The sequence below is a fragment of the Prionailurus viverrinus genome, chromosome D2, assembly GCF_022837055.1.
Source record: "Prionailurus viverrinus isolate Anna chromosome D2, UM_Priviv_1.0, whole genome shotgun sequence".
NCBI classification, from domain to species: domain Eukaryota; kingdom Metazoa; phylum Chordata; class Mammalia; order Carnivora; family Felidae; genus Prionailurus; species Prionailurus viverrinus.
Window position 1 is genome coordinate 16,331,239 of NC_062571.1, and position 19,213 is coordinate 16,350,451.

Sequence of the window (19,213 nt, forward strand, 5' to 3'; positions counted from 1 at the left end):
CAAGCCCCACATCAGGCTCTGCACTGACAGTGTGGAGCCTGCTTGGGATTCTGTCTCCCTCTGCCCCTCCCCCACTGGCGCTCGCTCTCTCTTTCACAATAAATAAATAAACTGGGAAAAAAATTTAAAGCAATGAAAAGAGCATATTACAAAGAGCATAAAGGCCCATTACCACCTTGTTTGGGCCAAAACAAAGGGATATGTACGTATATTTGAAAATGTGATTCTAATAAATAATGATATATAGATTCTAAATATATAATTAAAATCACAGGTGACATATGTAATAGTATATGCAATAATTATATGTTATATGTGACATATATGGCATATGCTATATATGGTAATTATATACCAGGTTTATATTCTAACTCTAGCCATTAAATTAGAACATAGAACTAAATATGCCAAAAGTGATTTTTTTTTGTTCTTCTATATTTTAAACTTCCGCAAAGATTCTACGTTATTTTGTAATCATATTCCAGGGTTATTAATACCTTCAAAAGTTTGCATGGTTCAATGGGTCGCCCTCCCAATATTTACTGTTCCCATTTGGAGGGGGGATCCAGAGTACCCCTCAGGGTAGGCCCCCTGCTGGGGCTATGGGGATGGACAGACCTCCTTCTGTTCGCTGCCAGCGCAGTGCAGAGATGCGGTCAGGTGAACCTGCCACTCTTCGAAGGCCTGCCAAGGGATCCTCCTCTCGTCTTCAGAGTGGAGCCTGGAGGGGGTGGCAGGAGTGGCTGTACAGGTATCTCCCCCTGAGTCTTCTATAAGCCTCTCCTCTTCTGTGGACAGGGCGCTCCTGGCCTCCCGGAGCTGTAGGCTCTGGATGAGCAACCGACAAGCTTCCAAGTCAGCTTCCCACACTTTTCCAAGCAGTGGACACTTGCAGCTAAGACCCAGGGGAAACGAAGGCATGAAAATGTATTCAGTGACATTTCATCCTACCAACTCAATAGCCTGTCTACCTGGCTAAAAGTTAGCTAGTCTTCTTACTGTTAACAACTGAATTTTATATAGCGATGGACTGTTTCCACCAGAAGGTAGAGAGGGGCCAAATATGTGTCCCGTCGAGTTAACAGTGAAATAACTCTTGGTCCTTCGCAGCTACTTGTTTTGGATCTGGTGTAATACAACACGGCCTCTGCTCATGTCTGTGCTCTAGCCCTGCTGGCTTCCTTTGAGTCCCCAGGCTTGTCCAACTCACCCAGCTAAGTGCATTTTCATGTGCTATTTCATATGCCTAGACTGTCCCTCCCCTCCCGCACACTCCCCTACCAACACCCACTCAGCCGACGTAAATGAATGAAGCAGTGCATAGGTAGTATAAACCATGGCAACAGCTATGCAGCTTCAGTGGCAAAAAGAAATAAGGAAGAGTGGACTCCGGCTAATGGGAAGAGTATATCCAACTACAGACAGCGCTCTATCAGCCCAGGCCAACTAAAGTTTCAATTCCAACTGAAGGAATATATAGGCTCGATGTTCACAAAAACTTTGATTTTCCATGAAAAAGCAAAAATCTGGGATTTTATAGGAAAACAAACATGTTTCACCTATCCATTCAGCTTCAGGCTGGATATTTTCTAGACATCTGTCTTCCCTTTAACAACCCCTCCTTCTACCATGTCTACTAATCTGCTATGCAATGTGTCTATTGTGCTCTCAATTTCAATTACTTTTCAGTTCTACATTTTTTATTTCACTTTCTTTTCTACATTTCGGTGCTCTGTTTAAATGATCTATCATGCCCTCCAGCTTCTTAAGCATATTAATCATCATTATTTTAAAGCCTACATTTATAAATGATGAATTCTGATGGCAAAAGAATGAGACAGAAGCAACATTATTAAAACATTAGCTAAGAATGTTAAAATATTGACAAGGGATATCAAATTACACGTTCAGGAAACACTACAATCTTAAAACAGGAAAAATCAAAGGAAAAAAAAAATGCTCCTGGGTTCATCGCAGTGAAACTGCTAGGCACCAAAGCCAGAATAAAATTCTTTTTTTTTTTTTTCCAACGTTTATTTATTTTTGGGACAGAGAGAGACAGAGCATGAACGGGGGAGGGGCAGAGAGAGAGGGAGACACAGAATCGGAAACAGGCTCCAGGCTCCGAGCCATCAGCCCAGAGCCTGACGCGGGACTCGAACTCCCGGACCGCGAGATCGTGACCTGAGCTGAAGTCGGACGCTTAACCGACTGCGCCACCCAGGCGCCCCCAGAATAAAATTCTTAAAAGCAGCCAGATTAAAAAAAAAAGGCATTAACTTCAAAGTAATAATAATACGGGGGACAGAAATGGTAGAAGCCAAGAGATGATAAAACAGTATCTTTAAAATGCTGTAAGAAAATAGCTGTCAATCTATAAATTACACAATCATTTTCAATTTCCTTCAAAAACAAAAGTAAAGTGAGGATATTTCAGATACATAAGAACTGAAATAATTCTTTGGCAACACATCCAGAAAAAAGGAAAGGATCCCGGTTGAAAACAAGGACATGAATAAAGAAATGAAAAACAATGGGAAGAATAAATATGTAGGTAAGTCTAAGTAAATGTGGATGTAAAAAAACAGCAATAGGTTTTTTTTTGTGATCTAGAATACATGTCGAATTAAAATACGTGACAACCAGCACAAAGGGAAGGAGGGTCCTTGCGTTGTCCAGAAAGCGAAAGAGTGCTCATTTATATCAGAGTTTAAAAAGTCAAAAAATCCTATGCAACCTTCTATGGTAATTGTAAAACAGGTTAAAAGAGTATATAACTGACAGGCTAATATGAGAGAACATTTTAAAAATTAAACCTACTTTATTGTTGTTTTGCTATAATGAAAGCAGTAAAGGAGACAGGAATGAACATGCTACAGATGGGGAGAGTGATAAAAGTGGAAACATTTTTACCATAGAAAAATCAAATATATTAGATTTACATTACATATAAACAATAAGGATTGTATTTAAAAGGCAAAGATTTTAGACTAGAATAAAAAAAATCAAAATCTATATGTTGCTTACAAAAATATGCTTTAAAAATAAGGATACAAACAGATGACAAGTACAAGGGTAGGAATGACACATTATGAAAGCATTACTCTTTAGTGGGAAAAGGATAGTTTTTCAATGTATTATACTTATGTTGATTGAATATTACTATAGGAAAAAAATCAAATCATGATTACTGGCTCACATCATACAAACAAGTAGATTGTATATCGAAATGTGAAAGCTAAGGGGCGCCTGGGTGGCGCAGTCGGTTAAGCGTCCGACTTCAGCCAGGTCACGATCTCGCGGTCCGTGAGTTTGAGCCCCGCGTCAGGCTCTGGGCTGATGGCTCAGAGCCTGGAGCCTGTTTCTGATTCTGTGTCTCCCTCTCTCTCTGCCCCTCCCCCGTTCATGCTCTGTCTCTCTCTGTCCCAAAAATAAATAAACGTTGAAAAAAAAAAATTTAAAAAAATGTGAAAGCTAAAACATCAAAACTCCTAGAAGATAATGTAGGATAACATCTTTATGACTTCATAGTAAGCAAAGATCTCTTAAATGAGATATAAAAGGACAAGCCATAAAGAAAAAAATGATAAATTTGATTTCATTTATATCATGAACTTATATACTCAACAAAAAAACACCACTGAAAGAATGAAATTATAAGCCACAGAGTAGGAAAAATTATTTGTAACACATGTAACCAACAAAGGAGTGATTTGAAAACATAGCAGGACTCCTACAAGTCAATAAGAGACAGACAACCCACTTTTTATTTATTATTTTTAATGATTTATTTATTTTTAATGTTTATTTTTCAGAGAGAGAGAGAGGGAGCACAAGCAGGGGAGGGGTGGAGAGAGAGAGGGAGACACAGAATCCAAAGCAGACTCCAGGCTTTGAGCCATCAGCACAGAGCCCGATGCAGGGCTCAAACCCACAGACCGTGAGATCATGATCTGAGCTGAAGTTGGACGCTTGACTGAGCCAGGTGCCCCGACAACCCACTTTTTAAAAAAGGCAAAGACGGAAACAGGTACTTCACAAAAGAGGCCTTCTAAATGGCCAGTAAGTAACTGATGAAAGGATGCTCAACACTATTAATCATCAGGAAAATGCATGTTACACCACAACATGATGGACTACACATCAACAACGTGGCTAAAATTTGAAAGTCTGACAATACCAAGTGTCAGAAAAGGTACGGAGCTATTAGTATTCTCACATATTGATGGTGGGAGTGAACATGAATGCAGTGTCTTTAAAATCTCTTTGATGGATGTACTGATGTTGAAATCATGTCTATCATTAAGACCTAGCAATGCAACTCCTAAGTATGTACTCAATGAAATGCATATATTGTCAATTCTCATATTCATGGTGATTATGTTCAATAAAGTCGCCACGACCGCTGACCTAGCCAGTACTGAACAGGTGCTCCCCAGGGAAATGCAGGGTGAAGCTCCTGCCAGCCTCTGGTCACAGCATTTTCATCGACCAATCAATATATAACACTTTGTTATATGTGTTTCTGTTTGAAGACACCTTATTTAGAATATACTGTTGATTCACTAACACTGAACTCATGGACAACAGCACTATAACTCATGCCTGGACGTACATTATTTTCTCCATACAGCACATTACGGCCTTCTTGCCCTTAGGAGAACTAGACAGCACCTCAGCATTCAGATTGGGCATCATTTCATTTCATTTTGTTTTATTTTCTATTTTAAAGAGAGAGAGAGAGAGAGAGAGAGAGAGAGAGGATGCAAGCAGAGGAGAGGGGCTGAGGGAGAGACAGAGAATCTCAAGCAGGCTCCATGCTCAGCACATAGCCTGATGCGCAGCTCAACCCCACGACCCTGGGATCGTGACCTGAGCCAAAATCAACAGTCAGAGGCTCAACCAACTGAGCCACCCAGTTGTCCCAGGCACCATTTTAAATAGTGAAATCACCATGAAAAAGTGCAAAAATTTAAAAAACATGACACTAAGTAGACCCTGAGAATGACACTGGTTGGTAATATGAGAACTGTAAGAAGACAGAGCATTGCCTTGTTTGACCTCAGCTGAGAACATGCACGTCAGGTGACTCGAATTTTTCACCACTCTGTGCATGTCTATGAATGACAGTGAAAGCGCTGCAGGTATTGAGTTCAGGGTTACAAATAAATTTTAGTGAGCAGGCAAATTCACAGATTCCATGAACAATGAAGATCAACGTATACATTGACCATACGACATTGATTGTAACAGCCAAAACCTGGGAGAGAAAACGAACATCATCAATGGAAGAATGGACAAATGGTGTGGTATCCATTTGTTGGAATATCACACTGCAAAGAAGATGAATAATTTACCACAGTCGGCAACAGTATTGTGATCTCATTAACACAAGGCTGGGAGAAAACAAAAGGATAAGAGAGGAGGCACTATGATTGCATTTATTTTGTACTTGAAACTATGCCAAACTAATCCATGGTGTTAGAAATGAGGGCAGCGGCTACTTAGGGGAGGAGGGGGATGATGACAATGAGAGGCACAAGGAGCAAAGAGCAAGAGCCAGAATAGAGTCTCGCATGAGAAGCGATGGTCCTCCGTTCGGCATGCTAGACTCACCCTCTAGCTTCCTAATCGGAGCCAGGCTGACAGGTGCAAAGTGGCATCTTGTTTAAGGTTTCATCTCGCCACTAAGATTGGTTCATAGCCACTCAGGTTTTCTCCTATGAATTTTCCTTTCATATCCATTTCCTATTTATTCCTTTCTCAGGTTCCCCGTGCCTTTTCTACGATTTTTATTGAAGGAGATATTTTATTGCCACTTCAATACCTTTATTTTTATAGCCTTGCTTAAATTTTTTATTTCTTCTTGGGTCCAATTTGACCCGTTATCTCCTTTATAGAAATCAATCCATTTTCTAATGGATTTCGTATGTATTATAATGTTTGCTCCTAATTCCAAAAATTATTTTTAGAACAACTTGTGTTCCTGTATAAAGACAATTCTCCTTTTCATTATTTATTTACTCTTCTGATTTATCTTGTTTAGTCTTATCAGAGGTTTGCTATCTTATTAATCTTTTCAAAAAAACACCCTTGCTTTGTTAATCTTTGTTATTGATTTTTGTTCTCTATTTCCTTGATTTCTGATCTTATCTTTCTATTTCCTTTTTCTCATTTCTTTGGATTTATTATCTTTTTATTAGCTTCCTTTGTTAAAGCTTAACTTGTTGGTTTCCTTTTATTTTTTATTTTCCTCTTTTGCCATTTTAATTTTCTGAGAATTATATTTAAAGCTCTAAATTTTTGTCTGAGTTATAATTTAACCATGTCTAATACATGTTTAAGTTTGAAAATTATTGAATATTTTAAATATACAGAGCAATATGGGAAATAATTTCACAGACATCTTTATATCTACTGTCAAACTTATTGATTTTTAATATTTTCCTGTAACTGCATCAGATCTAATTCCAGAATTGACAACATTATTTGACCACAAACTTTATATTTAGTGCTTTCGTTGTCTTTCCTCATGATTACCTTTTAACTCGATGACCATTTAATAGTACGCTTTTCAATTTCTAGATAGAAGAGTTTTTTTCAGATCCCTTTTTGTTAGGTTAATATCTAATTGTATTGCATAATGGTCAAGAATAAACTTTATAAAATTAATTGAGGCTCCCTCTACCACCTAGTACTTGATAGTTCTTTGTAACTGTCCCACATGTAGCCAAAAGAAATCAGTGCTCTGTTTATTGCATCTAAAGCTGAGGCATATTACATTCTTAAAATTTTTTATTCATTTGCTCTTTTTTACCTGCTTCATCTACCAGTTTCTAAGATGAGTGTTTTACATTTCCTACAATTAAATTTTTCCTATAATTCTTGATTCATTTATTTCTTCCCATAGTTCTATTGACTGGTTTATGTATTTGGGGGGGGCGTTGTTTGTTTTATTTTTTTTATTTAACTTTTTTTTAATGTTTATTTTTGAGAGAGAGACAGAGAGACAGAGCATGAGCAGAGGAGGGGCAGAGAGAGAGAGGGAGATATAGAATCTGAAGTAGGATCCAGAGCTGGACGCAGGGCTCGAACTCCCAGACAGTGAGATCGTGACCTAAGCCGAAGTTGGATGCTTAACGGACTGAGTCACCCAGGTGCCCCTTGTTTGTTTTTAATTTTTTTAAATGTTTATTCGTTTTTCAGAGACAAACAGCAAGTGGGGGTGGGGCAGAGAGAGAGAGGGAGACACGGAATCCAAAGCAGGCTCCAGGCCCTGAGCTGTCAGCACAGAGCCCGATGTGGGCCTCGAACTCACAAACTGTGAGCAGAAGTCAGACGCTTAACGGACTGAGCCACCCAGGAGCCTTGGTTTATGTATTTTTGGATTATGATGTTGGACATATTTTCCAATCACTAAATTTTCTACTGCTTCTTTTCAGTTTATGATGATCTTCTGTGTTCGTATGATATTTGTTCGTATGATACTTTGTTAGTGTTAGTATGTGTTAGTATGATATTTTGGCCTTAGAATCGATTTTGTCTGATATTATAATTGTTACTCAAACATACTTTTAGTTCAATTTTTCCTGGATTAGATACATACCATCCTTTATTTTCAACTTTTATGTATTTTTTTTTTTTTGAAAATGAATCCAGCACAAAACATTTTGTTGAATTTTCTAAAAATCCATTCTGGGATTTTATCTTTGGGATCAGCACTTTTAAACCACGCATTCACAAGTACTGTAATTATTGTGTAATTGTTTCTATTTTTCTTATTTATGAAGCCAAGATTATTACTTTTTAACAAGTTTTATGTCTTTATTTCTTTTTTCCTACCTTCTTTTTTCTTTCTATTTAATTCACATACAATGGTGAGAAAGAATACAGACGGATCCCAGGGACTCTTCACCAAGTTTCCTGCAAATGGTAACACCTTGCAAAATTGTAGTGCAATTATCACAACCAGGGAGCAGACATTGGTACAATCCACTGCTCTTGTTCAGACTTCCTCTCACGTGTGTGTGTGTGTGTGTGTGTGTGTGGTGGGCAGTGAGTGTGTCTATAGTTCTATACAATTTCATCACTTGTGCAAGTTCATGTACCCACCACCACATCCAAGATATAGAACAATTCCACAGCCACAAGGATCCCTGGTCACATTTTATAACCATCCTCACCTGTTCCACGCTGTCCCCCACCTACCGACTCTGGAAACCACTATCTGTGTTCCACTCCTGAAATTTTTCTCACTACAAAAATGCTACATAAATGGAATCATAAAGTATGCAGCCTTGGGGACTGGATTTTCCATTCAGCTTATGTCCTTGCTTTTTATTGCTGAGTCGTGTTCCATGCTATGCTTATACCACAGTTTGTTCACCTTTTCACCTGCTGAAGGACATCTATGATGCTCCCAGCTTGGGGATATTATGCATAAAGATTCTGTGAATATTTACATATGGGTTTTTGCATGAAATTCGTTTTTATTTCTCTGAAACATCCGAGAGTCCAATTGCTGGGTTGTATGGTAGTTACGTATTTAGATTTAAAGAGCTGCCAAATGATTTCCCAGAGGGACCACACCAGTTTACAATTCTACCTGCAATGTGTAAGCGATCTAGTTTCTTGGTACCCTCAGTAATATTTGGGGCTATTGCTGTTTTTTTCCCCGATAGTTATATAGTGGTAGCTCACTGTGGTTTTAAGTGGCATCTTTCTCATGTATAGGGATGTTGAGTATTTTTCAAGTACTTATCTGCCATCCATACACCCTCTTCAGTGAGGTGTCTGTTCATGTCTTTTGCCTATTTCCTACCTCTATTGATTTTTTTTTACCATTCAATTTTAAGAATATGTTCTTCCTTTATCCTAGACACTAGTCTTTCATCAGATACGTGGTTTGCAAATATTTCCTCCGTCTGTAGCTTGCTTTTTCATCCTCTTCACATGGGATTTGAAAGAAGTCCAATTTATCAATGTTTCCTTTTAATGAATCATGCTTTCAGTGTCAAGTCTTAGAAATTTAGCCCAACACTTACTCCTATATTTTCGTAAAAGTTTTATACTTTTATATTTTACATTTAAGTCCATGATCCATTCTAAGTTAATTTTTATATAAAGTATGAGATTTAGGTTGAAGTTTATTTTTTTTTGGCCTGTGCATATAGAATTGGGGGTTGTTTTCTTTCATCCTTTGAAAAATATGCCACTTCTTTCTGGCTTTTATGGTTTCAGGTGAGAAATCCACCATTATTCAAATTGATGTTCTCCTACAGGTAGTATACAATTTCTGTCTGGCTGCTTTAAGGTTATTTCTTAGTCTTATAAGCTTTCAGAGATTTAACTCTGATGTGTTTTGGTATGGATATTTTTGGATTTATTCTATGGGAGGGGAGATTTTCTTAGCTCTTGAATCTGTAGATTTGTGTCTTTCACCAAATTTTGGAAGTATTTAGCCATTATTTCTTCAAATAATTTTTTAGCCTACTCTTCTCTTTCTTGGACCCAATGATAGGCGTTGGACTTTTTGTTATTTGTCCCCCAGGTCTCTTAGGCTCTGGTCATTATTTTTTCTGTCTATTCTCTTTTGTTCACATTGGGTTAATTCTCAAGTTCACTGATTCTGTCCTCTGTCATCTCCACTCAACTACTGAATCTTTCCAGTGAGATTTTTATTTCTGTTTTTGTATTTTCAGTTCTGTAATTTCCACTCAATTCCTTTTATATAACTGCTCCCTCTTTCCCAACATTTTCTTCTTTAGAATTTGCAGCTCCTTATGGAAACATTTTTGATGGCTGCTTTAAAATCCTTGTCATGTGATCCCAACATCTGATTCATCTCCATGTTGACATCAAGTAATTGTTTTATTCACATTCAAGCTGTGATTTCCTCTGTTTTTATTATTACGAAGGATTCTCCATTGCATCCTGAAAAATTTGGCCATTATGTTATGAGATTCTGAGTCCTATTTAAATGTTTTATTTTAGAAGGCAATAATCATGGTAGGTTTATCACACAGGTGCTGTTCTGCTTTTATGGGCAATGGTTCCAATTACATTTTAATTTTAAGAGACTTTGCAGTGAATTTGTGATCTTCTTAGGGAGAGCTGTTTGGGTTTGGTTTTATCTGCTTAAAATATCTGCTCCCATTAGGGCTTCCACTGGTCCCAGCTGAACTGCCTAAGGCACAAAGGAGATTCCCCAGGCCAGGCCACTGAATGTCTCTAGGAGGGAAGGGGAGTCTCAGGCCAGCAGGAAAGGAGAGCACCCCCCGGCCCCGTGTGCTTATCATTAGCAGGTTACCCCCTGTGCTGCTGATGCTTTCTCACCTATGTTGTCTGAGGGAATCCCATTAGATGGAGTAGAATGGGCACACCTGGGCCACACCTTCACCTACCATCAATTCCCTTCCATGCTGCCACCATCCCACCTCCAAGGTGACATATTTGTATATATATTGAGGCTTTCTTAGTTCTATGTTTTTACCAAGACACATTTCTGTTTTCTCATAAGTTTTCTATTTCATCAACAGTAAAATTTACTAAGTATTTTTCATGCCCTCTTTCACATAGCTCATACTGGACTTATTTTTCATCTTGTTAATATACTTCATCCAAGAATGTGTCAAAGAATACCAGGTATGGCAAACATTTTAAGGACTTCCAGATCTGAGAACATCTTTATTTCATACTTAAACACTAAATAATAATATAGCTTAATATTTTGGATTCAACACTCTGAAAATATTATTCCACAGCCTTCTTGCAGACTGTTTGCTATTGGGAATGTCAGATGATCTTCTCTTAGAGTCTTCTCCTTGTCTGTTATATATAAATTTTAACTACAACCCATTGATGTTCCACCCCTCACCCTTTTCTGTCCTGTTCTGTACTCGATCAAGCCCATCTGCCTAAAATCTTGTATCTTTTCCTTCTTCTGGGGAACTTTCAGTCACTGGTCTCTCAAATATTTCCTCCCTCCCCTCTATTGTTTTCTTTCCTTCTGGGATTCTTTTTAGATGAGCGCTGATCAAATAACTCTATTGTGTATTGCTTAATTTATCTTTTCTATTTTCCTTCTTCCTTTCTGTTCCTAATGCCCTCCAAATACCTTCTGATAGCTTCTGGCTCACTAATTGGTTCTTCAGCTGAATTCATTAGGCTGTTCATCCCACATACTGAGATTTTTTCTTTTAAACTTTTATATTTTGCGTTCCCCAAATTTCCATTTGGGTTTATTTATGACTTCTTCTTTTACTTCATGTCTCCAATATCCTCCCTTCTCTTTGGGAAATACTTAGTATGTTTATTGATCATGCTGTAGTGTCTAATTATGCTTTGTCAGGTATAAGTCCTTCCACTTGTACTTTTAAAGCAGTTACCCTCCTAATAAGTCTCATTTCTTTTCCATATGTGTTCAGATTTCCTTAGGCATATTAACTGCGTTGGTTGGTAATGAGTCCTTGTAGAGGAGATAATGTCAAAGCCCTAATTGGTGCCCATCCTAATAGGGGTATGTCGTGGGTGGGGCACCATCTCAGGGAGAAGTGTCTCTGGTGTAACAATCTGTGCTCCTGCACTTGCAGGAACACGTGGGGTCCCTCGATTGTAATTACCCACCCCTCAGGAAACAGGGAGGGCTCGGGGAATGTTCAAGATCCAAGCTCTCTGTTTGATGCCCTCCCATAGCAGTGCTTCTCCGAGGCTACTGTTCTAGTTCTTTCTCCCTGCCTCACCAGTTGGCAGGTGCTTGTCTGCTTCCAGAAGCAATGGGGTAGGCACGGGCCTTCCCAGGCAATGTGAGAGAAAGGAAAGGGCATGCCTAAAAACCTCTCCTCCACTTTATCTGTTCCTTCCCTCTATGGGGACCAAATCACCTCCATCTGCCTGAGGGATCCTCAGTTATTTCTATTATTAACTTGACAGATCCATCTGCCTGTCTGGCTTCGAATGGTGAGGGCAGGGCTGGATTCAAGGGAAAGATCCAGCAGCCCAGCTCTCATAACTAAGGAAAAATGTTTGCTGCTTCCATCAGCAACTTTCTACATTACAGCAATCTGAATACTGTAAGTTCATGTCACTTTGCTATTTGAAAAATACATTTTGTGTCGTTTTGAGTGAAAGTGGGTTTGTCCTGAAATATCTCCCGGAAGACACATATCAAAGTCTCAAAGTCTACAAAGCCAATTTTAGAGACTCATGCTGAGTGGTAAGTAAATCTTGTAGATATAAAATTGCAGTGCTTTATTATAGCCCATGTAATAATTTCATCAAGCTTTAGATTTTTAAAATACCCTTTTACTGACTTCATTTGTGCTAAAGAGAGTAATGGTTGATTTCAAAGTATTGAGATGTTTTGCTATCCCTGCACAGGAGAGTAATTAAGTCATTAATAACAATCCCTTAAATGAATGACTCGCAGCTCCTTGAGCTATGTGAGGTCTTTGGTGATGTTTTACAACCAGTAATGAGGCAATTTAAAGATACAATTTCAGTATTGGGGGGAAAGTTCTTGAATAGAGAATTGAAATTCATTATTTCTCTTACTCCTGCCAGTTGGAAGTAACATGAGGCCTCACAGATCATCTGACCATGGCTTGAATCCTTATGGAACTGAGACCCGTGTGTGTTACTTATGGGGAACGATGGTAAGGGAAGGAGCAAGGCGTTTGCAGGTAAGCTTCCACCCCTTTTCAGAATGGAAATACTGAACTCTAACACAGACATCAAGAGTTTCAGTTCTTGGTACCAGACTTTCTTTCTTGACTTATTAATGTTTTTACTTCAAAGGCATTAGCGTTTTACCAAATTCTTTGGACACTTTAAAGATAACCAGGCTTTCTTACAGAACCAAAATGGAATAAAATATCAAACCGATACATGAATGGCCAATGGTACTATACTTTCACTGCAAATTGTGTCAACACCGACAGTCCCCATACTTCTGAAACCTTTTCATTCCCCGGGAAACAATGACTTAATCTCTAATTTTAAACAAAACTGTTGTTACCAGAAATATTTACATTGTATTCCTTTGTCTTCTATTTTCCGAAAAAGAAAAATTAACACAATTCTTCACTGAACAAAGACCTTTAAACATTTTAGCCTCCTTCGCAAAATGCCATCTGAAAATATGACAGAAGGACATGTAGTATACGAAAGAGTGTTTGTCTAGGAAACTGTTGTAGACACAGTTGTTTGCTGAGCCAACATGTCCTCCTCTTTTGGTCTGTCCTAACAGAACTTAGGTAGTATTCAGGTAAGCAACTCCCCTCCCCCTGCCTTTAGGACATTTTGGATGGTGACTCCTCCCTAGTTCTTCAGGTAGACTGTGATTAGTTGAGAGCAATCAACCTATAATATTCTACCAGACAAGCCTTTATAGTTCAGAGATTGGCCACATAGAGAGCTGAACCATGTCTTGTGGTCCATGCTGGGATGTTGGCAGGTGGGGAGTAGTTTTTACTCTCTCTCCCAGTAGCAATGAGCAAAAAACCACCCTTATCTGTCTAATGACCCTAATGGAATCAGCCTGTAGACAAAGCCTATGCATTATGAAAGGAAATAGCTAAGCAGAGAAATGGAAAAAATCTGGTTTTTGATGACAAGTCGGAGTTGCTGAATCAATCAACCCAGCTGCCCATCCTACTCTTGTTGAAGCCACTTAGACCTGGCGTTCCTATTAATTGTGACCAAACATGAAGCTGATTCAACCAAAGTCAAATGACTTTGGCTGGAGTTTAGCCTCTGCTACATAGGTTTGGTGACCTTTGGGAAACACTTTATCTCAATTTGAACTTCAACATTTGTAATATAATAACATCTTTTATGTCTATGTCTATGATTAATAACATCTTTTATGTCTAGATTATAAAAAGGAAGCTACAAATGATACATACAATATATAACAGTAAAAAGTACATAAGTTCTCAAATCTTGAATTGTAGGAGGCACTAACAAAATGAAAATCACTTGAAAACGTACACGGTACATAACGGCCAAGATGTGACCATTGAGGTCCATATTAGTTTATGATTACAATGTTAAAAATAGAGACTGGTTGAGACCAATGATTAACTCCACCCAAGAGTCAACCGGCCAGCAATAAGAAAAGGTATTTTGCAGAAGGGTGATGCAGTTTACTCATCACCATCATCATCATCCCCATCACTATCACTACTGCCATCATCGCTGTTGTTAACAGTTATTGGTCAGGAGTTGTCCTGAGAATTGTTAATCTTCAAAACAACCTTAAGAAGTAGATATTGCTGCTACATTGTGTGAGTTCTAAAACATAATTCAAATTCTCTGACACTGCTATAGTCGAGAGGTAGAGTCTACGTCCTCTCCTTAAGAATCTGGTCTGGCCTTACTTTCTCGTAATCAACGGGGGATCATAGGGGGAGTAATGCCACACAGCTTCTAAGGCTAGGTCAGAAAATGCCCTGCAGCCTTCACCAGATGTTTTGGGACCCTTGCTCTGAGGGCAGCCCAACGCCATGGCAGAAGTCTATCCATTCTGAAATCGTCAGGCGGGAGAGACTACGTAGAGTCACTAGGTCAATGGCATCAGGTGCAATCTCGGCTGATGCCCACTGTCAGCTGCCAGCCACGTGAGTGAGCCATCTTGCCTGTCCAGCCCAGCTGAGCTGATGGAACCAGAATCTCCACCTCATGTCACAATCCCAAGGGAGAACTGCCTACCCGAGCCCTAGCCGGGCTATGCCCCACAAAACAGTGAACAAAGTAAACATGTGCTGGGGCAGACCTCTGTTTCACCAGGTGAGAAAATTAAGGCCTCTTCAGAAATCAAAGAGATGTTCTGATCACCAGCATGATCAGCCTCCTTTTCCTATGGTGGATGAGCCACACAGCCACGGATCCCAGAAGTCCTTCCACCTTTGCCGTCTATTTAAAACCCCCTGCATCACTCCGTGGTACACACCAGGTGAAGAAGGAAAGAGAATACCCCCAGAAATAATCAGGTAGATAATTATCTGGAATAAGCACTGAACACTCAGTTTTAAGACCTGAAGTCAAAGTCATCAGGAGCCCCATCAAACCACCTCTCCTCTTAGTTTCTCTGTTTCTATCCGCAGTCTCTCTTCTTGCCTCATCCTGGCTCGTTTGGTGTTCTCGCCTCGTTGGAATTCTATCCCTTGAGAGTGGGAATCTTGTCTGTCACGGCGAATCCTCTGCTCCTCGTGGCTCACAGAGTGTAACACATACTGGGCACTTACATGTTAGAAGAGCCAACTGAATAAAGGCCAGCAATCACGGTCACTTGTGATGTGCTTCTTTCCTTCAACTCCCAAATCCAACCGTACACTGTATGTTGAGAATATTGTTCGGATCCATCTTTCCCCTTTATGACTGCTACCCCGAATTAAGCATTTCATTTCTTCACCCCCAGCAAAGCTACAATTAATGATGAGCTTTTCTGCCTTCCAATATTTCATTCTTTCGATCTGTCCTCTCCACCACTGCTCCACAAACGTTAGTGGCTCCCGTTGCCTGCTATAAATGGAAAGTAAAGCCCTTCGAGCTCTTTCCCAAGATGGCCTCAGGTTGCCCTGGACTCCTCTCCTGTTGTCCCTCTGTGCATTCACAGATGGCAGCAAAGTGGTCCACTTGCTCTTCCCAGGACAAATGCCCAAGTTTCAAATTACAGACGACTATTTCTCATGCCTCTCTTCAAAATCTTCACCCATTAAAAGCCAACCAATTCATCAAGACCCATCTCAAATGTCACTTTAATAAAGAACTCTGCCCCGATCCCCGCACCACATGTAATATCTCCTTTCTCTGAACCCGCATGGCATCTTACAGTACCCTTCAGACTGTTACTACACTGTGCCTTGATGTCTGGGTTGTGTGTGCAGATACTTTTTCTACTGTATATACTGGATGAGGTTTGAGACTATTTCAGACTTATTTTTTTTAATCCTATGAAGCATATAGCCTAGAAAGGTATTAACCATAAAAGGAACTCAGTAAGTACTTAATTGACTGAATGAACTTTCAGGAAAGTTGCATTTAAAGGACTCCTCCAATTTGAAGCAAATAATTGAGTGTAAAAAAATCCATCCTAATAAAGGTTAATAGAAGAAAAGCTTTCCTGATAAGAGATCCCAGTGGATTGACCACATTAAAAATTAAAGTCTCAGGGTAGGGTCTCAATATGCCACTCAACTTTGCCAGAGCAGTATTGGCTTCTACTGTGTGCAATGACTAAATGGAAAGTTTAGATTATTTGACTATAATTTTGAAGTGGAGAAAGACTTTCTAAGCAAGAAACAAAACCTGGAAGTCAGAAAGGAAAAAGAAAAAATAATGTGCTAAATCTGGAATCATATATTTCAGCTTCTACATGGCAAAAATGCCATAAGTGAAAGTTAAAATACAAATGGCCTGTTAGGAAAAAATATTTCTAACCTGTGGCACATAGACCAAGAGTCAAATTCGTGGGGCACCTGGGTGGCTCAGTCTGTTAAAGCTTCTGACTCTTGATTTCGGCTCAGGTCACAGCCTGACAGTTCGTGAGTTCGAACCCCACGTTGGGCTCTGCACTAACAGCACAGAGCCTGCTTGGGATTCTGTCTCTCCCTCTCTCCCCACCTCTCCCCAGCTCATGCATGCTATCGCTGTCTAAATAAATAAATAAACTTTAAAAAACAAAACAAGAGTCAAATTCTTTAACCTTCAAAGAGCTTTGAAAACCAGTACAAGAAAAAGCAAACATCCCAAGAGAAAACAGGAAGAAGAAGCAGAAGAGACATGCAAGCAGCCAATAAATATATGAACAGATGACTGGCCATGTTCAAGGCAGAGACGTGCCGTCTGGGAAATGAAAGTCTCAAAGTGGTATCGTTCACTCTTTCAGGGGGAGGCGGACAAATCAGCACCCTTTTGTAAGGAATATAATTTGGCAATATCTGACAAAATTAGAAGGCACCTGGACTTCGAGATAGCTGATTCGCCTCTAAGCATTTACCTTACAAATGTATCCGGACAAACAAAAGAAAGATAACAGTAAACGCATCAGGAGAAATAACTGGAAACCAAATGGAGAAAACTGGAAGCAAGCACACTGATTGTTACATACCACGCAACCATTCACAACAGAAGGCTGGACTGCATCTTTTAAAATGGAAATATTTCCAAGGGAAATTAAGCGGAAAGAGATAAGGCACGGAACAAATACTACTCTCTTGTGATCGCGTTCGAATTCTTGCGTTCTTTTCAGGTTTTTTTTACATGTTTATTTTTGAGAGCGAGAGAGACAAAGTGCGAGTGGGGGAGGGGGGGCAGAGAGGGAGACTCAGAATCCGAAGCAGGTTCCAGGCTCCGAGCTGTCAGCACAGAGCCCGACACGGGGCTTGAACCCACGAACCATGAGATCATACCTGAGCCAAAGTCAGACACTTAACCGACTGAGCCAGCCAGGGGCCCCTCATTTGAATTTTTTAAAAGAGCCAACGGGCAGGCATATATATCCACACAGGCCTATGTGGGAGTGAGATATTTCCAGAGCGGTGTACTTGTTTCCTCGTGATTGGGGGAGGGATGAGGGGTTTTGACTCTATATGTTACCCCTTTCAGTTGTATTTCTTTTTTTTTTCCTTTCGAAGAAACCACAAGCATCCTTTTATAACAAGAAATAAATTTTAAATTTTTAAAAAAGTATCCACTTCTTTCCCTTTTGTCGTTTTGTCAAATTTTGCACAGTCCTTAACCTCGATGCTAAACGTCCCCCCACCCCCACCCCTGCTTTGCAGAATCCGTGCCATGGTTTGGGGGACCACGTTTTGATCAGTGCAAGCTGGAAGTCGGGGAAGTGGCTTCCTAATCAGAGCTCCTCAGAAATACAAGGCTGCATTCAGTCCCGAGAGCTACAGGATAAATGGAAGCACATGCCCACAGGGAGGGCGGCCAAGGAATTTTAAAGGGAAACAGGAGCAAGACAAGAAAGCCCGCGGCTTGTAAATCACCCCTCGGCTTATCTCCTGGGTCCATTCCAGTAGCTCAACTCGGAATGAAAAGGGACTGGTCAGACCAGAGCCGGCACCGTAGGTGAAATATATGATCCTGCCAACCTCCCAGAACACGCCACTTTCCAGAGAGATCTCGGTAATAAACGTCAGCAGAGCGGACGGAGGACGGACCCGGGGAAGAGCTCACGCGCCAAGAATTTTATCTGACAAATGTGCGCCCCAAAGTGTTAATCGGGGCAGGAGGATTCCACACAGCTGGGCAGACATGTGTATCTGGCTGTGGGGAAAAGCAGATACAGAAATGTCCCCAGACTATTTGGGGTCCTAGGCAGAACAGTAAAAGCTGCTTAGGCACACGCGATGCTGCTACGTGGGGGCGATGGGACAGCACAGTGAGGACGGCAGGGTCTGGAGCCAGGCCGACGCCACCGTGGAGTCCAGTTATGTGGAGCATCTTAGATGGGCTTTCCCTGGTGTCTGGTATTCCCTATCGATGGGTGAGAAGGTGGCAACGTTCCTCTAAACAGACAATAGTCGTGGCTCAGGAGACCGTGAAGAGCCTGCCTACGAGGGGCAGAGCCTAGTTTCCGACTTTGGAAAAGGATCCGTGCCAGTGATCTTCAGCTTCATGGGGTATGTGTCTGCAGGCTGAGCTCGTGCCCGAAACCAAAGACGGGACCGACCAACGTCTACCTCTGGCTCAGGGAGCTTAAGGGTGGCTTCTGCACAAGTGACACACAGGCCACAGGTGCGAGAAGCAAAGGGCAGGAGGGAGAAACTAGAACTCCAGCTGATAGCTCGGGTGCACAGGTGGCAGGGCAGGAAGAGGAATGTGACAACGGTAAGGAGTGGTGCCCAGCGACCACGTCTGCCTTCCTCCCAAGCAGTCTTGCCCCCAATTCCCACCCCGCCCCCATCCCAGGATTCCGGCACGGGACGCAGTGGGCCTTGGCCGGGAAGGAGATGCTGTCAGGCTGCCTGTGAGTTTGCTCTCTGGTGTCATCTGTCGAGGTGACCAGGGCTCTCTCCCCTTGCAGTGGAATGGCGGGCTCCTCCGAGATAGAAGGGGAATGCCTCGTGTGCGGTGTGATCAGATTCCCACACAACAGAACCACTAGGCAACCCAGAGAAATACCCATTTCTCTCTCCCCCATAGCTCACATGGTGACTGGGAATGGCTGCTGCTCACTGATGCAGTGAGAACGGGTGGAAAG

General features: G+C 40.8%; 1 protein-coding gene across 3 annotated transcripts in view; it reads right to left on the reverse strand.

Moving 5' to 3' along the window:
* DISC1 (DISC1 scaffold protein) overlaps positions 1 to 19,213 on the reverse strand; it is a 355,839-nt gene that overhangs the window by 26,567 nt on the left and 310,059 nt on the right. For 2 of the 3 annotated variants that reach the window (XM_047825519.1, XM_047825518.1), the window contains one exon: positions 619 to 895. The exons of the other annotated variant lie outside the window; for it this stretch is intronic. In XM_047825519.1, coding sequence (XP_047681475.1) covers positions 619 to 895 — 277 coding nt within the window. The remainder of the gene's footprint in view (positions 1 to 618; positions 896 to 19,213) is intronic. 3 annotated transcript variants of the gene reach the window in all.